At 40.3% G+C, this 23,072-nt stretch overlaps 1 protein-coding gene across 6 annotated transcripts in view; it reads right to left on the bottom strand.

The window, feature by feature from the left end:
- Window positions 1–1,011: 1,011 nt before the first annotated feature.
- The window catches only part of Pan3 (poly(A) specific ribonuclease subunit PAN3), a 118,153-nt gene continuing 96,092 nt past the window's right edge, over window positions 1,012–23,072 (bottom strand). For 4 of the 6 annotated variants that reach the window (XM_021186648.2, XM_029533696.1, XM_029533695.1 and 1 more), the window contains 11 exons: window positions 22,644–22,805; window positions 22,301–22,417; window positions 22,112–22,213; window positions 19,197–19,362; window positions 18,073–18,163; window positions 13,245–13,384; window positions 10,429–10,558; window positions 9,993–10,057; window positions 6,708–6,846; window positions 3,750–3,879; window positions 1,012–3,133 (listed from right to left, as the gene is read on the bottom strand). In XM_021186648.2, the coding sequence (XP_021042307.1) occupies window positions 3,111–3,133; window positions 3,750–3,879; window positions 6,708–6,846; window positions 9,993–10,057; window positions 10,429–10,558; window positions 13,245–13,384; window positions 18,073–18,163; window positions 19,197–19,362; window positions 22,112–22,213; window positions 22,301–22,417; window positions 22,644–22,805 (1,265 nt within the window). In that variant the 3' untranslated portion in view covers window positions 1,012–3,110. Of the gene's footprint in view, window positions 3,880–6,707; window positions 6,847–9,992; window positions 10,058–10,428; window positions 10,559–13,244; window positions 13,385–18,072; window positions 18,164–19,196; window positions 19,363–22,111; window positions 22,214–22,300; window positions 22,418–22,643; window positions 22,806–23,072 lie in introns of all 6 variants that reach the window. The other 2 variants (XM_029533694.1, XM_021186647.2) reach the window with 2 other exon arrangements.

Below are 23,072 nucleotides of genomic sequence, written 5' to 3'. Positions count from 1 at the left end.
GTGGCACTGAGGGCGAGCTGCTTGGCCAAGGTCACAGAGGGCTCAGCCTTGGGGCCAATACTTCCACCCCAGTTTTTTTTTTTTTTTTCCTGCAGCCAGCTGGGTTCGTACCCACCTTGTCACAATGCTTGTTAGCAAGACTTAAAGATTTAAAGGTATAGATTTTTGTTGTTGTTTTTAAATCAGCCTTTCTCCTTCTGGCACAGCAGTCTTGTGTGGATCTCTGTGGGTTTGTGTTAAACTGGAACTACAACGCACTGCCCTTGGAGCTGTCCAACTGCAGGGTAAGGAAAATGGGAGCTGCCTTCGTCCCAGGTCACCAAATGTACCTCGGGCCTGGCTTTAACATCTTGTCCTAAAAAGCCTTCCAAACTAGTGTGCATTTTTCACTCCCATCTGGATCCATGGATAGCTATAATTTTCTTTTTATATGAAAGTTCCCCTCAAGCCCTCTGCCAGTCCCTCAACTGGCCAATCTCCTGTTGCTGATCCCTCGGCCACTCTTGTCTCCTGCTCCCTGACCACTTCCTACTCTTCAAATCATAGGAATTTCATAGACACAAAACAATAACCCACATTAAACACCATTCAGGTTCAACAAATGCTAATGACATTTTTACATAATTTGTTTTTCTAGAATGCTTCTGGAGAAACTGGAGACGTCTCTCTGCACAAGGGATAGGCAGGGCCCTGAGACAGACTTAGCTGCCAGCTCATGGGAGGCCCTGGTTTCCTTCCCAAAGAGGGAAGGGACCTAGCTCCATGCCATTTCCTACCCTGTCAGATAAGTAGTTTCTTGGACATTCTGTCCACAGCAAATCTTCGTATCTTGAAGTTTTAGCCTCAGCACAGACCCAAGGATACAGGGGATCCACACTCAACAAGTAACTGCTAAACCACTGAGCAAATCTGCTACCATTTCACCTGAAATACATAGGTAACAGCCTTCCAAAACCCAGTCAAGACTATATATGAACTGGAAACAACAACAACAACAACAGAAAAGCAAGCTTATTTCTGCAATTCTTTATTAAAAAATACTGCTATACACATAGAGACTGAAAACAGGGTTAAAGATGAGCAACAGGTACTGGGATNGTGACATTAGAACTTAAACATACTGGTGCTTTCTAGAGACAATGTTGCTATCCAATGACAGAACCAAGGTCAAAGCAGAATACAAGGGCACCCTCAAAGGTTATCTGCAGTGAAGTGAATACACTAACAGGACTGGAGATGGCTACACAGCTGAAGTGAGCGATGCGACATGATTTCAAGGGTTGTCCTTTCCGTGTTGTGTCTGTCATAACAGGAAGTTATGNTGAGTTCACATCCTTCATTCGATATTCTCAGATATTAAACTCTTCCTATGCACTAAATAGTAACTTTCAGACAACCTCCTATATGGGTTTACACTGTGGAAAAGAGGGCTCCCAGAAAAAAAAAAAAAAAAAAAAAAGCAAAGCAAAGCAAAACAAAACAAAAAGAAAACAAAAAAGAAACTCATCAAAGCAGGACTCAAGAGTTCTTTTGAAAACCATTCCCAATGAAAATGAAATGAAAAATAAATATAAAACAAAGCTAAAAAATATGCATTACCTGACACCGACTGTTTTCCGGCTGACAGTATTTACTCAGGAAAACTTTCAGCTGACTACCTTTATACCCAAACCGAGTCCTGAGGTTGCTGGGGTGGAAGCAGACTAGCATTTCTGATGCAGACACTCGGGGTTGTGATGTGAACCTGCCTTGCAGAGGGGAGTTTGCTGGTCTATGCGGGACGAGAGGTCCAAGCCCTATGTTACCCCTGCCCTTCCTTAGCATTCACATAACATTGGTCCACAAATGAAAATTTTCAAAAAGTTCCCAGATCCCCAAAACTAAAATAGATGATCCCCTTTCATTTTCAAAGAAAACAATATTGGAAAAAAATCTCCAGCCCGCTTATAAATTAAGCATTTCATATTTCTTCTAGAATACAAGTAGTTCTTTTTTGTACAAANGAATTACAATATGATTTGTCAAAAAACATATAAAAAGACAGCTGCTCTTCCTCAAATACATGAGCTAATGATAAAGACTTCTGCATGGTACCCCGAAAGTTCTCGTTCCCTTTAAATACAAGGAACATCATGGTGGCAAATGTTCATTATCCTTGGAATATTGAACATTATGTTCTTTTAAAATCCATCCAGATCAAATGCAATAATTGATTTTCTCGTTAACGACTGATGCTACCGCTCTTGGATGCAGACGTGCTTGTTAGACGTGGGAAGCGTGTCTCTAGTCCTCAAAGCTTCCGGTGAAGAGAGGTGCTTTTTCTTGATGCAAATTTCAAGGCAGAGAAAAATCATTTTAAAGCTTATAAAAAGTGGACAGAGAAATGTTAAAAACTTCTCTGAAATATACAAATACGCATACTTGTTAAAAATGAAGACAGTAACATCAGTTGCAAGTGCTTGGAGTCTGTCCTGACCTCCGAAACCCCACATTTCTTCCCAGGTATGGGGTGCACACCTAGTGTGCGCTCAATACGCGGCAACAGGAAGGAGATGAAGTCTTCATGGCGGTTTTCTGTTTAAAAGAAAATCCCAATGTATTTGGCAGTCTTCAGTATTGAAGTGACCAGAAATCCCACAATACTTGAATTTGGCGACAACTGCATGTCCAAATAAGTTCCACGGAGGAAAACTGCAACTTTTGAGATGGCCTTCTCAGATGACTGACCCTACAGGGTGTTTATCAAAAGTCCTGTTCCTTTGGATTAAGCAGTGAGTGCAAAGGCACAGCAGAAAAGTGTCCCTCCAGAGTCAGGCCGCAAAGCATCAGGCCACTGCTGTCCTCAGCTCACCTTCTCGACAGTGTCTGAGTCTATCCAGTGTAAAGTACCATTATAAAGCTGTAGTTCAAAGACAAAAATAAAAAAACAAACAAAAAAAACCCCAAACTGGAAAGACCCTAAAGTAATATAACTCCTCCACTTTTAGGCCTTCAGCACAATTTCATTTTGCTATTAAAAATTACGTCAATATAAGTGTATCTGACTGGCAGGCAGACGCCTCTTTGAAGAAGCCTCTAGATGAACCTGGAGAAGAGCAGCGCCTGCTCCTTCAGCTACTGTTCCGATCGTTACCTGGAAAAGGATTTAAATCAACAAACGGGAATTCATATCTGACAGCTCAATGATATTTCTCTTTGCGTGTTCTTAAACACAATACAAGCCTCAATTTGAGCTAACAGTGAGTGGCATGTGAGCTTGCATACAATACTCATAAGGACTATGCACTACACGGCATACTGAACTGCCCTGGCCCATCCCCCAAGAGCAAATTCTGCATCTCTCAGTGGTGAACAGCTGCCCCCTTTGTTTCCCAATGTCCTTGCAAATAGTTCCCTTAGTAAGTATACAATGTGGCAAGAGGTCAAAGATCGGGAAAAAAGTCTTTAAAAAATTACAGTTAGTGCATACGCAAGCGGAAAACCATAAGCAGGAGCATCGTTCCCCGAAGCGTGACCTCAGTCTGAATAAATTCTTCGGAGGCCTGTGGCAGCCAGAGTGCATACAAAAGTGAGACATTCTTCCTCTCAAGTGACAGTGCACCTGACCCACGCTTGAGAAGCTTCGCTCCTTCCTGCTCATCCCCCTGGTGGCAGGAGATGCAGGACAGTTCAGCTGTAGTGCAAACTGGCTAGAGGCTTGGTCCTTCACCATGCCCTTTCAACATTTTTTAGCAAATACTACAACTGACCATTTGCAGCCGCAATCAATTCTTGAAAGGTATTCTCAAAGCAGCGTTTTAGGTCACTGTATGTCACCACCAGTACGCTCTTCTCGTCTCTGGAAATCAGGCTGATTTTTTCTGGCACACCAGCATCTAGCTGAAAGAGATAAAGTATAAAAAAATATGCAGTACATACTGTGAGGAAGAGTAATCTATTTTAGGACAACATTTTTGACGATGGTGAATGATATACTATAATAAATGAAAGTTATTTCTATCACAGTCCTTTTCAGATTTCCATAAACAGCTTATACCATGGGTCAAAATTTATAATTCAAAGAAATATTGCTGTTTCCTCTGCCTGCCCTAGTGTTTAGAATGTGTTTGATTACTATCTTCTGCCAACTTGACACTAATTATTTACTCAATCGTTTCCACTTTCAATATTATAAATACCAGTACAGAACAGAATGCATTTATAGTGTAGAACTTAGAAGGCAACCTTCAGGGTACTATCAAATGTGAGCATGAATGTCTTCACAGCTTGGTACCCACAGCCAATGTGCTCTCCAAAGAACGACAATTAGACAATACCAATGAGTTATAACAACTACCAGCAGCTCCATGTCAAACGAGTACCTTCCTATCTTTTTTTTTTTTTTTTTTTTTTTTAAAGACAGGGTTTCTCTGTATAGCCCTGGCTGTCCTGGAATGTAGACCAGGCTGGCCTCGAACTCAGAAATCCACCTGCCTCTGCCTCCCGAGTGCTGGGATTAAAGGCGTGCGCCACCATGCCTGGCTGCTTGTTGAGACAGGGTTTGTTTGTGTAGTCCTAACTGTCCCAGAACTCTCTGTGTAGATCAGACTAGCCTCATAACTCAAAGACCCTCCTGCCTCAGTGTCCTGAGTGCTGGCATTAAAGGTGTGCACCCACAATCTATTTCTGTAGCTTCCTCTAAGGGTTCATAAGGGATCCTAAGGTTCCAGCTTATGATCTCTGTCTACCTACTCCATTACTGGGGTTTGGTAACAATATTTAGGATATGGTTTTCATTATTATTGTTTCTTCTTTCAGTATTCCACTAATTGATTCATTAAAAAGCTTTACATTTCACTGGAGCCTTAAAACTTTCAAAATATTTTACCAACAATTTCTGTCATCATTTCCATAAAAATGACCGTTTGCAGACTCTTAGATCTTTTCTTTTTCTTTTTTTTTAAAGAACTATTTTCTTTTTTTTTTATTTTAATAATTTTTTTTTAAAGATTTATTCATTTATTATGTGTAAGTACACTGTAGCTGTCTTCAGACACTCCAGAAGAGGGCATCAGATCTTGTTACGGATGGTTATGAGCCACCATGTGGTTGCTGGGATTTGAACTCTGGATTTTCGGACCTTCGGAAGAGCGATCGGGTGCTCTTACCCACTGAGTCATCTCACCAGCCCCTCTTAGATCTTAATCAATATGGTTAGTTTCCTTTTTACTATACTCATTAAATTTGGGGAATTGGCATTTCAGATTTGAAATAAGATTTACTTTTTTGGGATATGAAATCTAGTCTTCTCAAGACAACTGTCTGCAGCTGTAAGTACTGTAGTAAGTAACTGTAAGTACTGTAAGTACTGCAGACTGTAAGTACCACTGTCAGTATCTACATTTAAAAAAAAAAAACTGTTTTAATTACTGATACCAACAATACTAGGCTATAAGATATGTTAGGAATGTTTCCTACTTATGGACCCCCCCCCCCCACTGTTTTCCCTTTAAGAGAAGTTAAGAGAGATGGGAGAGTAAGGCACACAAGGTGGACTAGCAGCACACAGCACTGAGCAGCACAGCTGAGCCTGGGAGTCAGCAGGTCCGCCATGCACGGTTTACCTACTCTTCCACTACTTCAAGTGGAGGGACGGTGGGCTGAGGCAGAAAATATTTCCACACATCTGAGGGGGAGCAACATAAACACAGTCTCCTTCCACATTTTAAAAACAAAAGAAAAAAAGTGTCCATTTGCAAGCTATTTAAAAAATAAGTAAACAAACAAACAATCAAGTGTGTGGAACAGATCTGGCCCCTGACTATCACTACTCTGTTTAACTGTAACTTTATACAAAGACTATGATTTACTCCAGAATACACCCCCACCCCCATGTGCTAAGGTGCATGTGGTGGAGGTCAGAGGACAACCTTGGGTGTCAGCCCTTCCCTTTCCCCTTTGGTCTCTTTTACCATATGTACACATATATCTACATATATGCAAACATACTGAATGCATGCAATCATACTATTCAATAAAACAAAATGACATGTCTACAAAACAAGAGTATAAAAGAGGGACCACAGTCATCTTATGATGCTTTATCACAGTAAAAGGTTCACATATGAGAACTCTACATCAGCAGTTCTCAACCTGTGGGTCATAACCCCTTTGGGTCACAGATCAGATATCCCCTTGAGTCACTTAAGAATCACATATTAAATATCCTGCATATCGAATATTTACATTACAATTCATAATGGTAGCAACATTGGAACTATGAAGACATAGTCCCACAACACGAGGAACTGCATTAAAGGGTCACAGCATTAGGAAGGGTGAGAACACTGCTGTAGACGCTCCTGCTTTTGCTTCTGAGTATTGGGATTAAAGGCATAAGCCACCATGCCCAGACAAAAAATTCCCACTTTAGAAAATGCCCAGCAAGCATACATCCCGTCTTCTGCAGTGTCCTAGTACTTGTACGCACTATGACTCTTTAAGCTGTAACAGCTATCCTGTGATCTCAAAAATCTAATTACAAGGCAGGTGAGTTCCCAGTGGCCAAAGTGCTTGCCACCAAGCCTGACACCAGCAGAAAGGAGAGAAGAAGCTACAAAGTGTCCTCTGACCTTGTATGTGCACATGGGGCATGCGCACATACGTACATACACACACAATGACATAATAAGAACCTACTAAGAACGATTTTTTTTCCTTACAAGTACCTTGTTAAGACAAGAAATGATGTGACTGAGGTCGATCCAGGGAGCACCTGCTTCTGTCACCTGATGAAAAAGATGATCCCTAAAGAGTTTCAACAGGTATCGGTCTCCAGTCTCTGACCAGGTTGGATCCTTCTGAAACCTGGGGAGTTAACATTTGACCTCAGTAACTCACTCTACATGCCACATGGCCATATTTTTCAGACTCAAGATTCATCTAATCTTTCCCAGTTAATAAGAAATTGGAAGGGCTCTGAAAAGTGCTTTAAAAAAAAAAAATTCTCAACCGCTGGGCAGTGGTGGTGCATGCCTTTAATCCCAGCATTGGGGAGGCAGAGGCAGGCGGATTTCTGAGTTCGAGGCCAGCCTGGTCTACAGAGTGAGTTCCAGGACAGCCAGGGCTACACAGAGTGTCTCGAACCCCGCCCCCCCACAAAAAAACCCTCAATCAACCCAAAAGTACATATATCACACTTTGCAATATTCACTTCACAGGAACAGTTGCCCCTTACATGCGACTAAATCTTTATGACTAGTACAAAGTAGGAACAACTGCCTGTAGACATCTCTGAGCCAGGGCTGTAAGGTCCTCTCCTCCTTCCGTGCTCCAGGTTACCGAGACGTCAGCTAAGTCTCCACTTTACCAAGGAACACAGAGGAGGAAGTGTTTAGAAAACAAGGTAGCTTTTAGTCTTCCATACTTCACCAGAAGGTGAAGCTGTGGGGAACTGGAGAACCAGGGACCACTGGTACTTTTAAGTGACCGGAGGAACCTATAGTCTGGTAGGACACACGTCACTCCTGTAACCTGAGAAAGCAGGGATTCCACCCAGGTACATGGTGTTCTGAGAAGAGGGTGAACAGAGCTGAAACATGAGCCTATCCTGGAAAGAGGAAGCTGAGGCTGCTAGTCTCAAAAAAAGCTCTGCAGTTAGCAAGAACTAGACAGCACTGAGCAAAGTAGGAAGGGCCACTGTGTCTAGACGGGGTTTGGAGAGGAGAGAGAAGTCAGAGAACCAGCAGCAATGGACTGGGGAGAAGAAGTCACGAGCATTCTAGAAGAAAGCATGAGATCACTCATTCATTTCTAAGTATGAAACTACATTCTTAACTTGAACAGAGTTATAAAAAAGGGTTTGATCCATTTGACCAAACACACAGACATCTACCAAGGATGAGCCTAAGCATGGTCAGAGACAACTAAGCCCCCAAACAGGTAACCTACAGCAGGCAAGGACACCAACCAACAGCACAACAGACAAAATCCCAACTTTCAAGGAAAGCATTTTCAGTCAGGCCTCTCCTGAACAGTACCACGCGATCCCTGCAACACTCCTGGTCTCTGAAGACTCCACAGCTTCTCTAGTCTATAGTGGCCAGGTCCCCCTGCAGCACTGTCTGTGGCTTACAGCACCAACAGTCCACGACTAGGTAGCTAAGCTGTCTGCCTCCAGTTCTCGTGCACAGGAGCAATGGCTCCGTCACAGGGTGGCAGAGGGAGAAGCCCGGCAGGCTTGTGGTTTATGTAGGAGCCTGCCTAATTCCAAACAGAGCTGAACAAAATGATTTCTAACATTAATACTATGAGAAGTGATAATGTTTATGTATTTAAAAAGGGGAGATAAACAATATATTTATACTTATAACTGAAAGTATATATAAAATTTTTATCAATAAATTAGTCAGGGTGAGGACAACTGGAAAGACTGAGCATGTCAGGTACAAAAAGAGTGATGATATTTTTCACTATTACAAAACTTTAAAATTTCATATTAAAAATGTAAATATAAATTTATAAGGACAGTTTAGAATTTTATATATAAAATCATATTATCAATAATGTGTAAAATGAGAAAGTACTTTAGATTTGCAAAGGACTCATGAATTCACCTCACATGAAAGGTGTACAAGAGGGTGTGCTCCACTGACAAGGGGTAAATGATAGAAAAGAGAAGCAATAGAGCGTCTGCTCCAGAGAGAATGAGAGAAGGCAGGTAGTAATGTGGCAGCCACGAGGCATAACCAGCCTGGACAAGAACACAAGGTGAGAAAAGGAACTGCTGGGCTACCTATGTCTCAAGGCATTCTGTAACTCTGTCACAAAGTTTACTGCTGTAAACGTAAAGTTTAGTGCTGTAGAACTATCTGCTTAAGCTCACTATATGGAACTATGATCAACTCCAAGACAGCATAACTGAAAGCTGAGAGGAGAAGAACTGGAATCAGGCTTTGCTTTGGGCACACTGACAACTGCATGCACCTCTTCCCAGTAGTGCCAGCTGAGAATAGAGATCTCAGATCTATGCATCAGGACAGAGTGAAGGCATGGGTGGGTCACCAGGTGGATCAAATACCGAGAAAAGTCACAGAACAGAACAGCCACCTTTTTGAAATACAGGAGTGAATAAATGAACAGGCTGAAACAGGTCTCCAAACTGGTTCAGCACACATCCTCTTATTAGGATGATTATTAGAGATGATTCTGAGACTCTTCATTTTCAAAACAGCCAAGTAGGGCTGGAGAGATGCCTCGGTGGTTAAGAGGTCCTGGGTTAGAGTCTCAGCATCCATACAGTGACTCAACAATTGTCTGCACTGCAGTTCCAGGGGATCCGAAGTCATATTCTGCCTCCTTAGACATCAGACTTACACGCAATGCACAATACACATACAAGCAAAATACACATACCCATTAAATAAAAATAAGCCGTAAAAGAAAAACCCACAAGCACCTGTCACCTACCTCTATGAGAAGTGAGACAATCCTGATGTGTAACTTACACATTTTAGCCACAACTCCAACTCTGCCCAACCTGTCTCAACAGTTAACAAAGTACAGACATCAACTCTGCATATGGTAACTCTAACTTAAAAGGTAGAACTGGGACAGCATAAAATAATGATGTCACTTCATTACCAATAATGACACCTATAAAAGTGCATTTTCATAGAAAAGAATGGACACACTACAACCAAGAGATTTCTAGTACCTCTCAACTGACAAGATCACTGATGAGATCAGGCTTCCTACAGGAGGCAGAGCACTGCTTTATCTCCTTCTCTCATCTGCACATCACGATCAATTTCCAGTATGGCATATAAATTCGTAAGAACAGCCACATCCAGGCTGTGGTTTGAAACAGTACTTAATAACTAGCAGTTTTATGGTCACTTCATATGAGAACTTCCCTTTTTCAAATAAAAACAATAAGAAGGTAGTTCACTTATTCCTTATACTAATTGGAACCCTTGGTTTTAAAACATGCTGTAAATACTGTAAACCCTTACTCCGGCCTCTCGTTGATTGTTCCCAATTTTGCTAGAAGCCTAAACAGTCTTCCATTTTGAACCTCCTATAAAACATTTTAAAAAGAGAGAGAATGTTAGTGTTCCAGCTAACTGAATACGAACCAAGTCTTTAAAAATGGTACTCTGTACCCACATCATTCTAATGCAGCAAGTACTAAGACCCACATGCTGGGTCTGCTCTTAAACATATGCCTACTTTTGTGCACAGTTGTACTCAAGGAGATTATGCAACTCATCAATTCTAGGAATTATTTAAAATACTAACATGAAACAAAACCAATATTTTAGACACAATTATGAATAGGATACTAGAGACTAAACTAATACCTACTGTGAACAAGAACATCACAGTCCCAGTTAGCTGGCTCAGTAAATGCTGTACTGTATACCAATTTACACAGTAACTAGACTCTACCTTAGCAAGGTCTTCCTCGATAACATCATTTCTCATTTGAGCAGCATCCAATTGAGTGTAAAACCGAGCACCAATCATGGGCATGATGTCATTCACACTCCGCATCCTGTTTTGGTCAGTCAACAAGTACCTACCAAGACAGAGAAGAATCCCATGAACGGTCAGCATGGGTTAATAACAACACAGCCACAAGCACACAGATGCTGCTGTCACTATAATCTGGCACTCACAATTTGAAAACATACTTTTCATGCAAATTAATTCCATTCTGAAACTTGAGTACTCCTTCTCTTCCCAGAACATTTAACAATCCAACATCTCTCCTCTATGTGCTCACAGTTAGAGACGTGGGAAGGAAAGCAGAAGGATGCCACACCTACCCATTTCCACCCTGGAGCCCCTTGTGTCAACAGTGCTAAACGGAATGACTATCAAGAATCCTGAGGGTTATAACACTGGAAGGCTGAGGGATGGGGAGTTCTCCCTCCTGTTCTTCAAAGATAAACTGCTGCTCTTTTCAAGACAGTGTCTTGCTATGCTACCCAAGCTAGCTTTAAACGCCTGAGTTCTACAGGCAGATGCCACCACACCTAACCAAAAAGCTTTTCAGTCTAAAAATGAATCTTAAATTGTGAAAAAACTGAATTAGCCCAAAAGAACTATCCTCTGCTCCATGATTTCATGTGTCACCTGTTATTTCTGGGAAATCTCTACAGACTCAAGCGAGCACAAGGGACCAGTGCCCTTCTTTTTCTATCACCATTGAGGCAGAAAGTCTTGCTGTTTTCAGAGCTTCCTGCAGAATGCAATGACTGTTAATCCCTGGCCTCTCCTCCCTCAGAAGGGTCAGTCCTTCTCTCTCTCAACTCCTGTCTAACTAGGCTTTCGCCCAGGGCCTAATCCCTGCCTGCAAACAACTTGCTTGCTTTTATAAGTCTACCTAGTTTTTAAGATTTAGTTGTTGTATATACGTTGAGGTAAGGTATGATGAGTTCAGATGCACATGGAGGCCCCAAGAGGAATTGGATGCCCAGCAGCTGTAGTTACAGGCAGTTTTGAGCTGCTGGGTATGGGGCTGGGAATGTAAGTGTTCTGTAAGGGCAAGACTCTCTTAACTGCTGAGCCATCTCACCAGTCTTTTAAATGTCTTTTGAAAGCATCTAAAAGATGTACAAAAATTTTGCTAATCCTATTAAAGTCGTCTCAGATTTTGGCACATAGTAAGCATTCTTTTTTTCTAAAGATTTATTTACTTTTATGTGCATTGGCGTCTGTCTGCATGTCTGCTAGATCTGGAGTTAAAGATGGTTCTGAGCTTGCCATGTGGGTGCCGGGAATTGAACTTAGGTCTCTGGAAGAGCAGCCAATGCTCTTAACTGCTGAGCCATCTTTCCAACCCCTATGTAAGCATCCTTTTGATGAGTAAATGAATGATTATAACCACACAGATTATCTTAGTTATCCATTGCAACCACTAACGTTTACAACATTTACCTAATCATACCAAAAGCTATCGCCAGCTATGCGGCACATTGACAAGTCTACCTTATTGTGTCTCAGCTTTCTTGTATCTAAAATGGGGCTAATAATGACACCCCATTTGCAGATATATTTGAGAATGAACTGCAATTCATGTCAAACAGTCTTATGTAGATCTGGTGATATTTACTGTAACTAATGAGAGATGACTTTTTACTTATTTTCAAGTATTTAAAAAGAATAGTATATGAAGTCATACATATATTATTATCCTTTCAATAATTATTAATATAAAGTAAATTTAAAAAGTATCCTTAACTTCTACTTTTTTTTTTTTTTTGGTTTTTCGAGACAGGGTTAACTTCTACTTTTTACAAAAGGTGTATCTAGAGATTATGTAGTCTGTAATTATCCAGAAAAACCTGGATATTGCAAACTAAGGGTAGAATCATACACAAAACCCTTTTTTCCAGAAGCTCTATCATCTTAACTGATTATTTCTAGGTCCCAGGCAAGCACTGGCTTCTAGTGTCTCACAAGCAAGACGGTGAAGCCAATGTAACAAAGAACAGGTGGGCAGCCCCATCCTCCATCCCCCAGTTCCATACCCCAGGGCTGGTCCAAAAAGAAACTGGATCATCCAAGGCTACACAGAAAGAGCAGAAAGGATCACTGGAAGCTAAAAGAGACTATTGATTAGGATCAATAAATTCTAATGGCTTCTAGAACATAATAGGGAAAAATTTGAAGAGTTTTCTTAGCATCTTTCCCCCTAGATTAAACTCATAGCTGTAGTAAAAGTTGTGTGCCCTCCCGCTCGTGTCAATAGATAGTAAGGGATCCTTCGGAGGTAATGGTAGTTCACAGTGAAAGTCAAATTCATCCCAAACGTATATTCAAAGACTTCTTGGAGTCTCCTGTTGACTTGCACTCCTGGAGCAGAGATTCATATACCTAACCGGACTTCGAAGGAGGCTGCATTACAGCATCTCTCACTATCTAAAGCAACACTGGCCGAGGGAGCTCAAAAGATGATGCAAAGGTTCTGTCTTTGTTGTCCATGCCTTAGCTGGGGGCTACATACATGGCTGTGGAGTTCTTCAGTATGTCTAGTGTAACCCAAGAGCTAGCAGCAAGTGGCTTTCAGTACAACTTTAGAAGGTACTCTCTGATCAAGTGACTAACAAACTGGTTTATAAATCCACCGTAAGAAATACATAGTTATCAATAAAGATTAGGAAATCAATAACTGCTTGTGTCTAACTTTAAACAGTGGGACGGCTCCTATGGAAATTTCTATCTTAATCACAGAGGACCACTCTGCTTCATGAACTTACAAGATGAGGTTCTTCAGGTCAGAGGAGTAGTTGATTGTCACCAATTCCATGGCTTTCTGTAAATTCTCTCGCTGAATTCCTGCCAAAGAGTTGCAAGCCAAAGCCAACACAACTTTTCCTAATGATATCAGATCTGCTTGCTGACATGAGAAAATAAACATAACTTTTAATTTCTACTTTACAGGTATACTTTCAAACACACTGAACACATCACCTAACAGGAATAGCACATTATAGGAGAGAGGGAGGGAGGGAGGGAGACAGAGAGAGACAGAGAGAAAGACAGAAAGGAAGACAGACACGAGAGAGAGAGAGAGAGAGAGAGAGAGAGAGAGAGAGAGAGANGAGAGAGAGAGAGAGAGAGAGAGAGAGAGAGAGACAGACAGACAGACAGACAGACAGACAGACAGACAGACAGACAGACAGACAGAGACAGAGAGACACAAGGAGCATGGTTACTTGTCAGAATCGATCGCTGTGACTTTCCTGAGGTTCTCGGTTACAGTCTCATCTAATTAATAGGTCCAAACATTTGAGGGCATCCAAGCTATCCTAATGAAAGCATGTCTAGGACCACCATACTTTAGGAAATATTACTGTAAACAATTTACTTTCCAATTATGGAACTGCTGTTTTATAAGCTTTTATGTTTTCACGGGGGGGGGGGTTCGGGAGGGGGTTGAGACAGCTTTCTCCTCCCACCTTTACATGTGGGCTACAGGGATTCACCTCAAGAGGTCTCCAGGCTAACTTGTCTTAATGTGCTGAGCTATATTTCTCACTTGTCCCAACATTTGTATTTTTATTCTGAAATTTTAAATGCAACTGATACTCTTCCCCATTTCACAGAACTGAGGGCCATTACTTGCTTTGCCAAGATCACTGTGACTAAACACACATTTCCTGAGTTCAAGATAGCCATGTGAATGTGGAGACAAGACAGCCCACTACAAGAAAGCATTCAGAGCAAAGTTATCATAGAACATCAAAACGGCAGACATCAATGACATCCCGTGTCTGTTTCTCAATAGTGAGCTATTTTTGCTCACTGATAATAATAGGTCTTTGAATTCTTTTTCCCTCCATTTTTTTGTTTTAAAAATGGTCCATTACCGTGTTCATCACGACCTTCCTAATGCTGTGACCCTTTAATTACAGCTCCTCATGGTGTGGTGACGCCTACCTATAAAGTTGTTTTCATTGCTATTTTGTAACTGTGATTTTGCTACTGTTATGGATTATAAGAATCTAGTATGCGACCCCTGAGAAAGGGTCATTTGACCTTTAAAGGGGTCACAACCCCCAGACTGAGAACCACTATTCTAAAAGGATTTGAGTTACAATTCCAGCAAACAAAACAGTCCCTCTGCAAAGAAAATCATCACATGCCTAAAGAATGTGGTTGCTTTAAGCACGGATACAACTGAAGTAATTTTTACTGAGGATTTCTATAAATAGGATCTGAGATATCAAGTCAGTTACTGCATCCATGTTCATCTACTGAGCATTTTTTTTTCTTTTTTACAGTTTTCAAATCTAGCCATACAATAAAAACATCCAAAGAACTAAAATACAAACCAAACAAAAATGATGTCTAAGTATGAGTTTTGGTGTTACCCATAAGTGATTAAAGTCTAGGGGTTGGTGCCTCTCAAAGTCCCGCCTGATTGTATTCCTAGTGGCTTAGAAGCACGGGGCCTAGATAGAAAATGAAATGGGCATGTAGGGAGCCAAGGACTCTAAGGCAATCATCAGTGAACTTTAGCAACAGATGGCTATTCCTAACATTTTACATAAATAGAGCTTAAGCTAGACTCCATTACTAAAACACTTAACCGTTCAAACTCAACATTTTATTCAAAACTACTAGTGCGGCCTTGACATTTTCTGTGATCAGGCGAAAACTGAGTAAATTTACAAAATATGTTGAATTTGTTGGAAAAAGCCAAAGATTAAGACCAGAATACCAGATTAAGGGGCCTGACAGCAGCCTGGTGTGGGAGGGTGCGAGTTGGTGGGAGGTGCCAATGTCATCCCTGTCTGGCTATTGAATGTTAGGAGTCCTTCAGTCAACTTAAGAACAAATAAAACCTCCGAAGTTGTGCTGATGAAAGTACAAAACTTTTGGCTTTGAGAAATATATAGTTTCAATACAATGTAGTCAGCAAAGTAAACTACAGGTGCTCATCTATCAAGTGAGAGCAGACCATACCGTCAAGACAGCCTCCCAAGCTTTGAAATGAACAAGTCTCAGTCTGGCTCCACCCTGGTCTGATGCCTTGCTCCTAAAATATTTCATATCCTATGTGAGAACAAAGGGCCCATAGGAGGGCTATGTGGGTATCTGAGTGTTGCACCTATCTAAAGCTGACTCGGGATGTAAACATCCACTTTCAGAAAGAAGATATACACACTACATAAACCAGTTTACATTATAATTTACTTTTAAATAAAAGATTAATAGTCTTCATTTGTTAAGAAATTTTAGCATTAACAACTCGGGGAACTCTTTTTCCCCCCCGTATTTTCCAGCTAAATAATTTTCCATTTATTTTGTTTCTTACTTCCATCTGTTCTTTCCCCCACTTGTTGAATTCAGGAGGTCCCCCCCCCCCGACTCATTTTCAGTGTCTTCCTGATTCTTGGTTTCTTGTTTCTTTCTCTGATTCTATCTATGGCTCTACTTATGTCCACTTTACTAAAGTCAGTCTCTAGTCATATGTCTGAAACAGACTAGGAGAAATAGACAACAAGAAACAATGCACTCCTCTCTCCTGAGCCCTCTTTTCTGTTAAAAACAAAAAACAAACCTTCCCTTTGGGATTGTCTGTAAATCTCTCCTAGGCCTTGCTATAATAATCTATATAAAAAAAATCTTCTACATATATACAACAAAAAGAGAAAAGAAACCCGAGATGTGCATTTTACTGAAAAGTAAAGAGTGACAACTGGTTGAAAGCTGACAGTTTATAAATAAAGGCACTTTCTGACTTATAAAATGGTTGCCCCAGGCTTATAAAATAGTTGGTTGGTTATAATTCAAGGTAGTATCTATCTCCCTTTTACAAAAGCCTCATTTTACAAGCTATTACACAATAAAGTAAGTGAAATAGTACCCATTTGCAAAAAACAAAAAAGTGACTGAGAAAATTCAAACTAGTCTTATTTTATAGTAATAAACAATAGTTTTAGTTTGGAGGTTGAACCCAAGGTTTTGTGCATAGCTTCTTAGTTAAATACTAACTTTAAAAAGACAATTCTACCCAAAATATACAGTGATAATTCTAAGGCACAGGTTTCATTTTTTAGCCTGGACAAGAAGTTTCTAGATTCCTGGTAGTACTGGCTTTAAATATTATCCAAAAATGTAGTGTAACTTTCTTTCTTTCTTTTTTTTTAAAGACAGGGTTTCTCTGTATAGCCCTGGCTGNGGCTGGCCTCGAACTCAGAAATCTGCCTGCCTCTGCCTCCCGAGTGCTGGGATTAAAGGCGTGCACCACCACGCCCGGCGTAACTTTCTTAAGACATATCTAGATCACTAGTATTTAGTACTTTTCAGCCACATTCCGGCTCAAAGTAGCTCATTCTACCTTTAAACTGACTGACCTGCCTTCAGCCTACTCCCTAGTGCCCACCTAGCTCATTAGTCACTTTTGGATGAAGATAAAAATTAGGCCAATTAGTTACTAAGTATAAAGTAGCGGCAGAAGACACTAAGAAATAACATTTAATGAAAAGAGAAGGACTAGATCACATTTAGATGGAAGAAATCTGCTGCGGGAGGCGTGCTCTGTGCTCTCTTGCTCACTCACTCGCACACATCAGGATTCCTTCCCACAGTGCCTGCTGGGTACCAGGTATCAGTCAAGGCAGCCTGTAAGGTAGGACAGCCACGGGGAACTAAGGTAGGAACAGCAGGCAAACACGTGTGTGTCAGAACGCCTCTAAAGCCTCAAAAGCATGCCTTGCTGTTCAATAGCCACAGGCTGTTGCGTGAAGCCAAACACAGAACATGGCCTGGGACTCTTAGTCCTCGTCCCATCATTTCCTTCCTTTTTGTTCTGAAACTTGTCTTACCCTAAAGTAAACTAAAACTTCTTTTGAAACAAACTAAAGCTGAACAGTGGAGGACAACAGAACAGTGTTTCCTCATGTGATGAAACCATTCTGCCTTGCACGAAGCCGCAGATTAACACGCAGCCAAACACAAATAAACAAACCTCGCATGACTTCTTACACAAAAAAACTACAATCAGCTTTAGCGATAGCTATATATCCCAATGTGAAGCACTGCAAGACAAAGCAGGTAACCCAGGTTACTTATACACAGTAATCCAAATGGAAGCACCCACCCTAATCCTTCCCCACAGGGACAGTCTCTTTGTTGTTTTTTGCAGTATTGGCACATGGAGAGCAATGCAGAGCCTGGAATTCGCAGAACTTTTCTACCACTAGATTACATACCCAGGAATGGGTTCTTAAGTTCTAAGTCAATAAGAAAATAAATAAGAAAATAGCTAACAACACTATGGAGCCTGAATCAGAAATAATAGAGTGAATTTAGAGAATAAAAAAATACTGGTAACATATAAAAAAATGACAGCCTTTATTGCAACAAAGGAAAAGCATAGAACAGGGTGCTCTAATATCAATCCTTGGAAAATAATGTAGTAGGACAAGCATTCTAGAGTAAAATTAGCAGGTATTAAACAGTGAGCAGGGAAACTTAAAACCCCAAATACTTTAAAACCAAGTTTAGCTTAAGAGAAAAAAAAAACAAAAAACAAAACCCAAAACAAAATAAGCACCCATACTAATTCTTACTCACCTGGTACTGAGCCATTAATGCCAAAGGATTATTATTTTGACTGTTATCAAATGTTAAAACATCAAAAACTCCTACACAATTTACTCGTAACCTGTAAGGATCAAAAAAATTTAAAGAACATAATTAAGACTAAAATGTTAATGACTAATGTCCATCTCCATCCTCCCTACCCACAAAACCAACCATTTCAAAGATCATGAATCTCAGCCTGAGAGACATTAAATGGTGACTCCAGGCATAAAGTTAGTAACTGATAAGAGCTGTGATGTTAATACTTCACTTGCTAAAGATGCAGCTGACACAGTGTCTTATTTGTGTTCCCAGGGTCTTACTTGTTTTAATTCAAACCTCTTAATGAGTTTATCAGACAGTCACAGCACTGTCTAGCAGCACTGCTAAAGCTTAGAAAAGCCAAAATTTTCCTCAATTATCAACAGGCAAGTAACAGCAAGAAAATAAACCAGGGCACTTTGGGGCTTTACTGTTGTTGGTTGTGTGTGTGTGTGTGTGTGTGTGTGTGTGTGTGTGTGTGTGTGTTGGGTCTGTCTGTATGCTGTAGCCCAAGCTGTTAGCCTCCCAAGTAACGAGACTACAGGTATTAACCCTAAGGTCCAGCCACTATCTTCACTTCCACATGCTGTGCTGCCCAAAACAACTTGCAAAATATTATGGAAACTAAAGTATTAGCTGAAGCTAAGATCTCTGTTACCTCACTGTGTCACCCTCAACACTTAGATCCATTTAACTTGTTAACAACACGAACCCTGCAGACTTCCTACATCAGCAACTGTGCAGGCAGAGCCCACCAATCGGAGACTGGCTTATGGTGCAATTTAAGAACGATGGTTCTGTACAAGAAAGTGGCGTTGATACTTCTGTCTTTATTCCCAAATACCTTTGTGAGTCTTGCCAATCTTTTTAAGGATAATTCACAACCATCTGTTAACTCCAGGAAACCCAATAACTTCTGGCTTCCATGGGCACCAAGGACATGTGATGCACACATACATCTGCAGGCAGAACACATCTCTCTCTCTCTCTCTCTCACACACACACACACACAAAATAGATCACTAAAGAAAAATGACAGAAACCCAGATTCAGAACATTCAAAATGCTAGTACCTTGTTTTGCTGGTTATTAGAATCTTCGTTGGGTCCATTACTCTACAGGCTAAACCTGCTGTATGAATGGTACGCAGAGCAGAACTCAGCTGGACAATGTATGCCCAGATGAGAGACTCTGGTAACAATCCAGCATGTTGCCTGGGCAGTGGTCCATCATGCTGGCCTAGAAGGCAAATGAGTATCCATTCATAGCAGTAAGGACCTAACAAACAAGCTCCGTTGTCTTGAGAACTGAGATTACAGGTTTTATACTATTAGCAGAGATTTCGCTAAAGGACTCTTTCCTCTGATCAAATAAATGCTGAATAAGAACAAATTACTGAAAAAGCAGTATCCTTACCAATGATGAAACAAGCAAGCTTCTATCAAAGTAACTGTTTTTTCCCTAACAACTTTTCTAAGTGTTTTTGTTTGTCAATTTTGTGGCACTAGGAATTTAACCTAGGTATTCGCACCCACTAGACAACTGCTCTGCCACTTGGAGTTCCATGCTCAGCTTATAAACTGATTTTTCATCATACCTTTTGAGTCGATTTCAATATTTAACTAAATAACAGAGATGTAAAAACTTAATCCATATTCTGTTAATTATTTCAGTGAACATAATCTTGTACCCATATGGCTGTAAGCCAATCTTCTGTGAATGAGGTAAAAATGTGAAAGTCAAATGGTTAATTATGAATAAATGTAATAAATAGAAAGTACAAGTCGGGGGCCATGCCGCCTGCCTATAACCCTGGCACTCAGGAAGCAGATCAGGAGGACTGCTGCAAGTTTCAGGATCAGGATAAGACAGGGCTACAAAACATGACCTTATTTGATAGATAGATAGATAGATAGATAGATAGATAGATAGATAGATAGATAGATAGATAGATAGATAGATAAAATGAATGAGTAACTATGGCTTAGGACAACATTTTAAACAAGTACATACACAACAAACCATTTCCTCTCAATTTGTACAGAATGATGACATTACATTCTATAAAGTCTCCAAACAGCTTTTAGCGGGAGCAGCTAAGACGATGTTGGAGGGGACCTAAGAGAGTCCTGAGTCCGTGGGACTTTGAGGGGTGGAACACAGCTCAGCACGCATCAAGGGTGGGTCAGCCCCCAGCACCACGACCAAAAAGAAGAATGTTTAAATAAAACTACTCAACTGATATGATCATAAGGAAAAGGAGTACCAGTTATCCTGTTTTGTTGTTTTTATTTGTTTATATTCAAACAGGATTCCACTATGTAGCCCTGGCTGTCCTGGAACTACTCACTGTGTAAACTGGGCTAGCCTTGAACTCAGCTATCTGTCTCAATTTGCCTTCTAGGTGCTGAGATTAAAGGCATGTGGCATTATACCCAGCTATTCTTTTTTGTTTTCTGAGACGAGGACTGTATTCTGTAACCCTCCAATTTGTAGCCTTCCTCCTGTCTTAGCCTCCTAGATGCTGCAATTCTTAAGAGTGAGGACTTAGAGCAAACACATAGGTCTTACTTTCCATCAGATTCCATTCTAACTGTTCCATTCACTTCACATCATTTTAATCTCTAATCTCTATAGTTTCTATATAAATACAATTTCACTATCTCACATCATCCCCATCTTCTAAATAATGCACTTATGACAAACACGCCTTTTTAAAGAAGTTGTTTTCTCAGTAGGAGAAAACAGTAAGGCATTCATATGTGTAAGGAGTAAGGGGGTTATAAGAGTATAAAGCACAGAAGAACCGATTCTGAGAAAATGTAGAAATTGAGATAGATGTTTCCAGTCCTAGAAAAAATACAGACTTCTAAAACGGGTAACATGTTTTCAGTAGATCTCAACAGGGAACACTGGCAGTGTATGCAGATATTTCTGGCATCAGAGCTGAGGTATAGAGGTATCCAGAAGACAAGTGCCACTGTCCAACAACCCGTAATACAGGATAGAATCCACAGAACAAATGATGTAGCCCAAGTGTCAACAGAGCTGAGGTTAAGACAGCTATAAATCAAAGCAAACAGCCACCTCACAGGTGTTATTACTAAAATAAATATGAGCCACAACCGCACATCTTTAGAGAAAGCTGCACCACATCCTCCAAAAAACTGTGCCTATGTCTACAGACGACAGGAAAAAAGGAGAAACCACCACACTGTCCCACCCACAGGCTTTCACCGCCAATTGAACAACTATGTTGTAACCATAACTGCTTTCAACTGTCAGAATGCAGAAGCAAGGTTATGAGCACACCCAAGTATTATGTTTTGTGTTCAAGAGAATCTTAAGATTAAAAACTACAGCTAACAATTTGAAGCTTCATTCTTGGTTCCACAACAAAATCAGACTGCCTACAAAAATATAAATTTTGACATCTCAAAATGGATTTACATTTTCTGTGGTGTCATTTTCCTTCTAAAGAAACATGTTTTAGACTGCAATTATAAATTTCTAGGTCCCTTGAAATATCTGAATTATAAAATAACTACTTAAGCAAATATTAGGAAGGAAGAAGATGAAAGAACTTATATTCCATTTTAAAGTAAAGTCGCCTTTTAAAAAACTAACTTGACATTTAACAAACAAAAGAATGGTTCTAGGGAAATGATTTCATAGATGATCATACAGTCACACCAGATAGGAAGACTATCAAGTTATGTTCATAGAAATTTTTATACCCTATGGGATACATTCAAAATTTGTATATCCTGTGGGGAAATATCCAAAATAAACCAAAAATACTGGTATAAAGTATGAGTCAATATACACATTTTTCCTAACTTGCTGCAAACCAACTCCAATTCTTTGAGTTACTTTATTAAAATGCAGTAAGATCCTTAAAATGGCAAGAAAAACTTTGTCTTAATAAGAAACTCCTTGCCAGGCCAAAAGCATGCATCAAAACAGTCTGCTCGCATCTCTTGCTTACCCCACTTTCTCTTTGTGAAGTAGGCATCAGAATTTGGGTCATTAAAGTGTCTGCTCATCATAGTTTCTCCTCCAGCATGGAAATCATAGGCGAACACCAGAGCTTACAAAGAAACAGAAACACACATCACACAAGTCTGGCTCCACACAGGGAAGCCCATGAGCAGGACCCACAGGACTGGGTACTTACAAGGCTCGGCAAATGCTTTAGTGGTAAACACTTCACGCAGAGTTACAATATTTGAGTGCTGAATTTTTTTCCACATATCAACCAACACCATGCACTTTGTGTTAACAAGACGAAAACCTAAAGAAGAAAATTCTCTACTACAATCAACTGTAAATGATAGCTCAAAAGAAATTTGAATTTTTAAAAATGGTCTATGTTGGCTGTAAAGTATTAATCTTCAAATAGGAACAAAAAAAAAAAAACTTGTCCTCCAAACATGCATGATAATACAGCACTGTTTATATCAAAGTATGAATAATCTTAGCAAGAGTAATATACTTCTGAGGAAATCCACCTTCCTTACCATGTATCCTCCGAAGGCAATATGGCAGATCATCTTTGCTATTTACAGCTTTGTAACAAGACGTGATATATCCAAAATTACTTGATTTCTGTATCCGGTTGGGGGGTGGCAGTGGTTCTAGAGGGAACAGGCTATGGTAGCTGTCAACTTCTGTGGGGACTGCTAGAGTAAGTGGCAGAAAGATAACTGTCAATGACAGGCATTCATAAACCTCTCACAGTATTAAAGAAGAAAGCAAATGCATCACTCCCCACTGTCAAATCCTAACAGATTTGTGTCAGGAGGCAGTGCTGTCTGACAGACTTTTTATAAACCCAACGATAGCTTCAGTACCAACACAGGTTAGGGAGCAGTCAAGCACAACTGAAGCTCACATTCTCCTGTCTCTTAGCAGCACAATATGGGGATTTGTGTTCTCAGAAATAATTA

Source organism: Mus pahari, chromosome 23 (assembly GCF_900095145.1).
Source record: "Mus pahari chromosome 23, PAHARI_EIJ_v1.1, whole genome shotgun sequence".
Lineage (NCBI taxonomy): Eukaryota > Metazoa > Chordata > Mammalia > Rodentia > Muridae > Mus > Mus pahari.
This window is presented reverse-complemented; position numbering and strand designations above follow the sequence as displayed.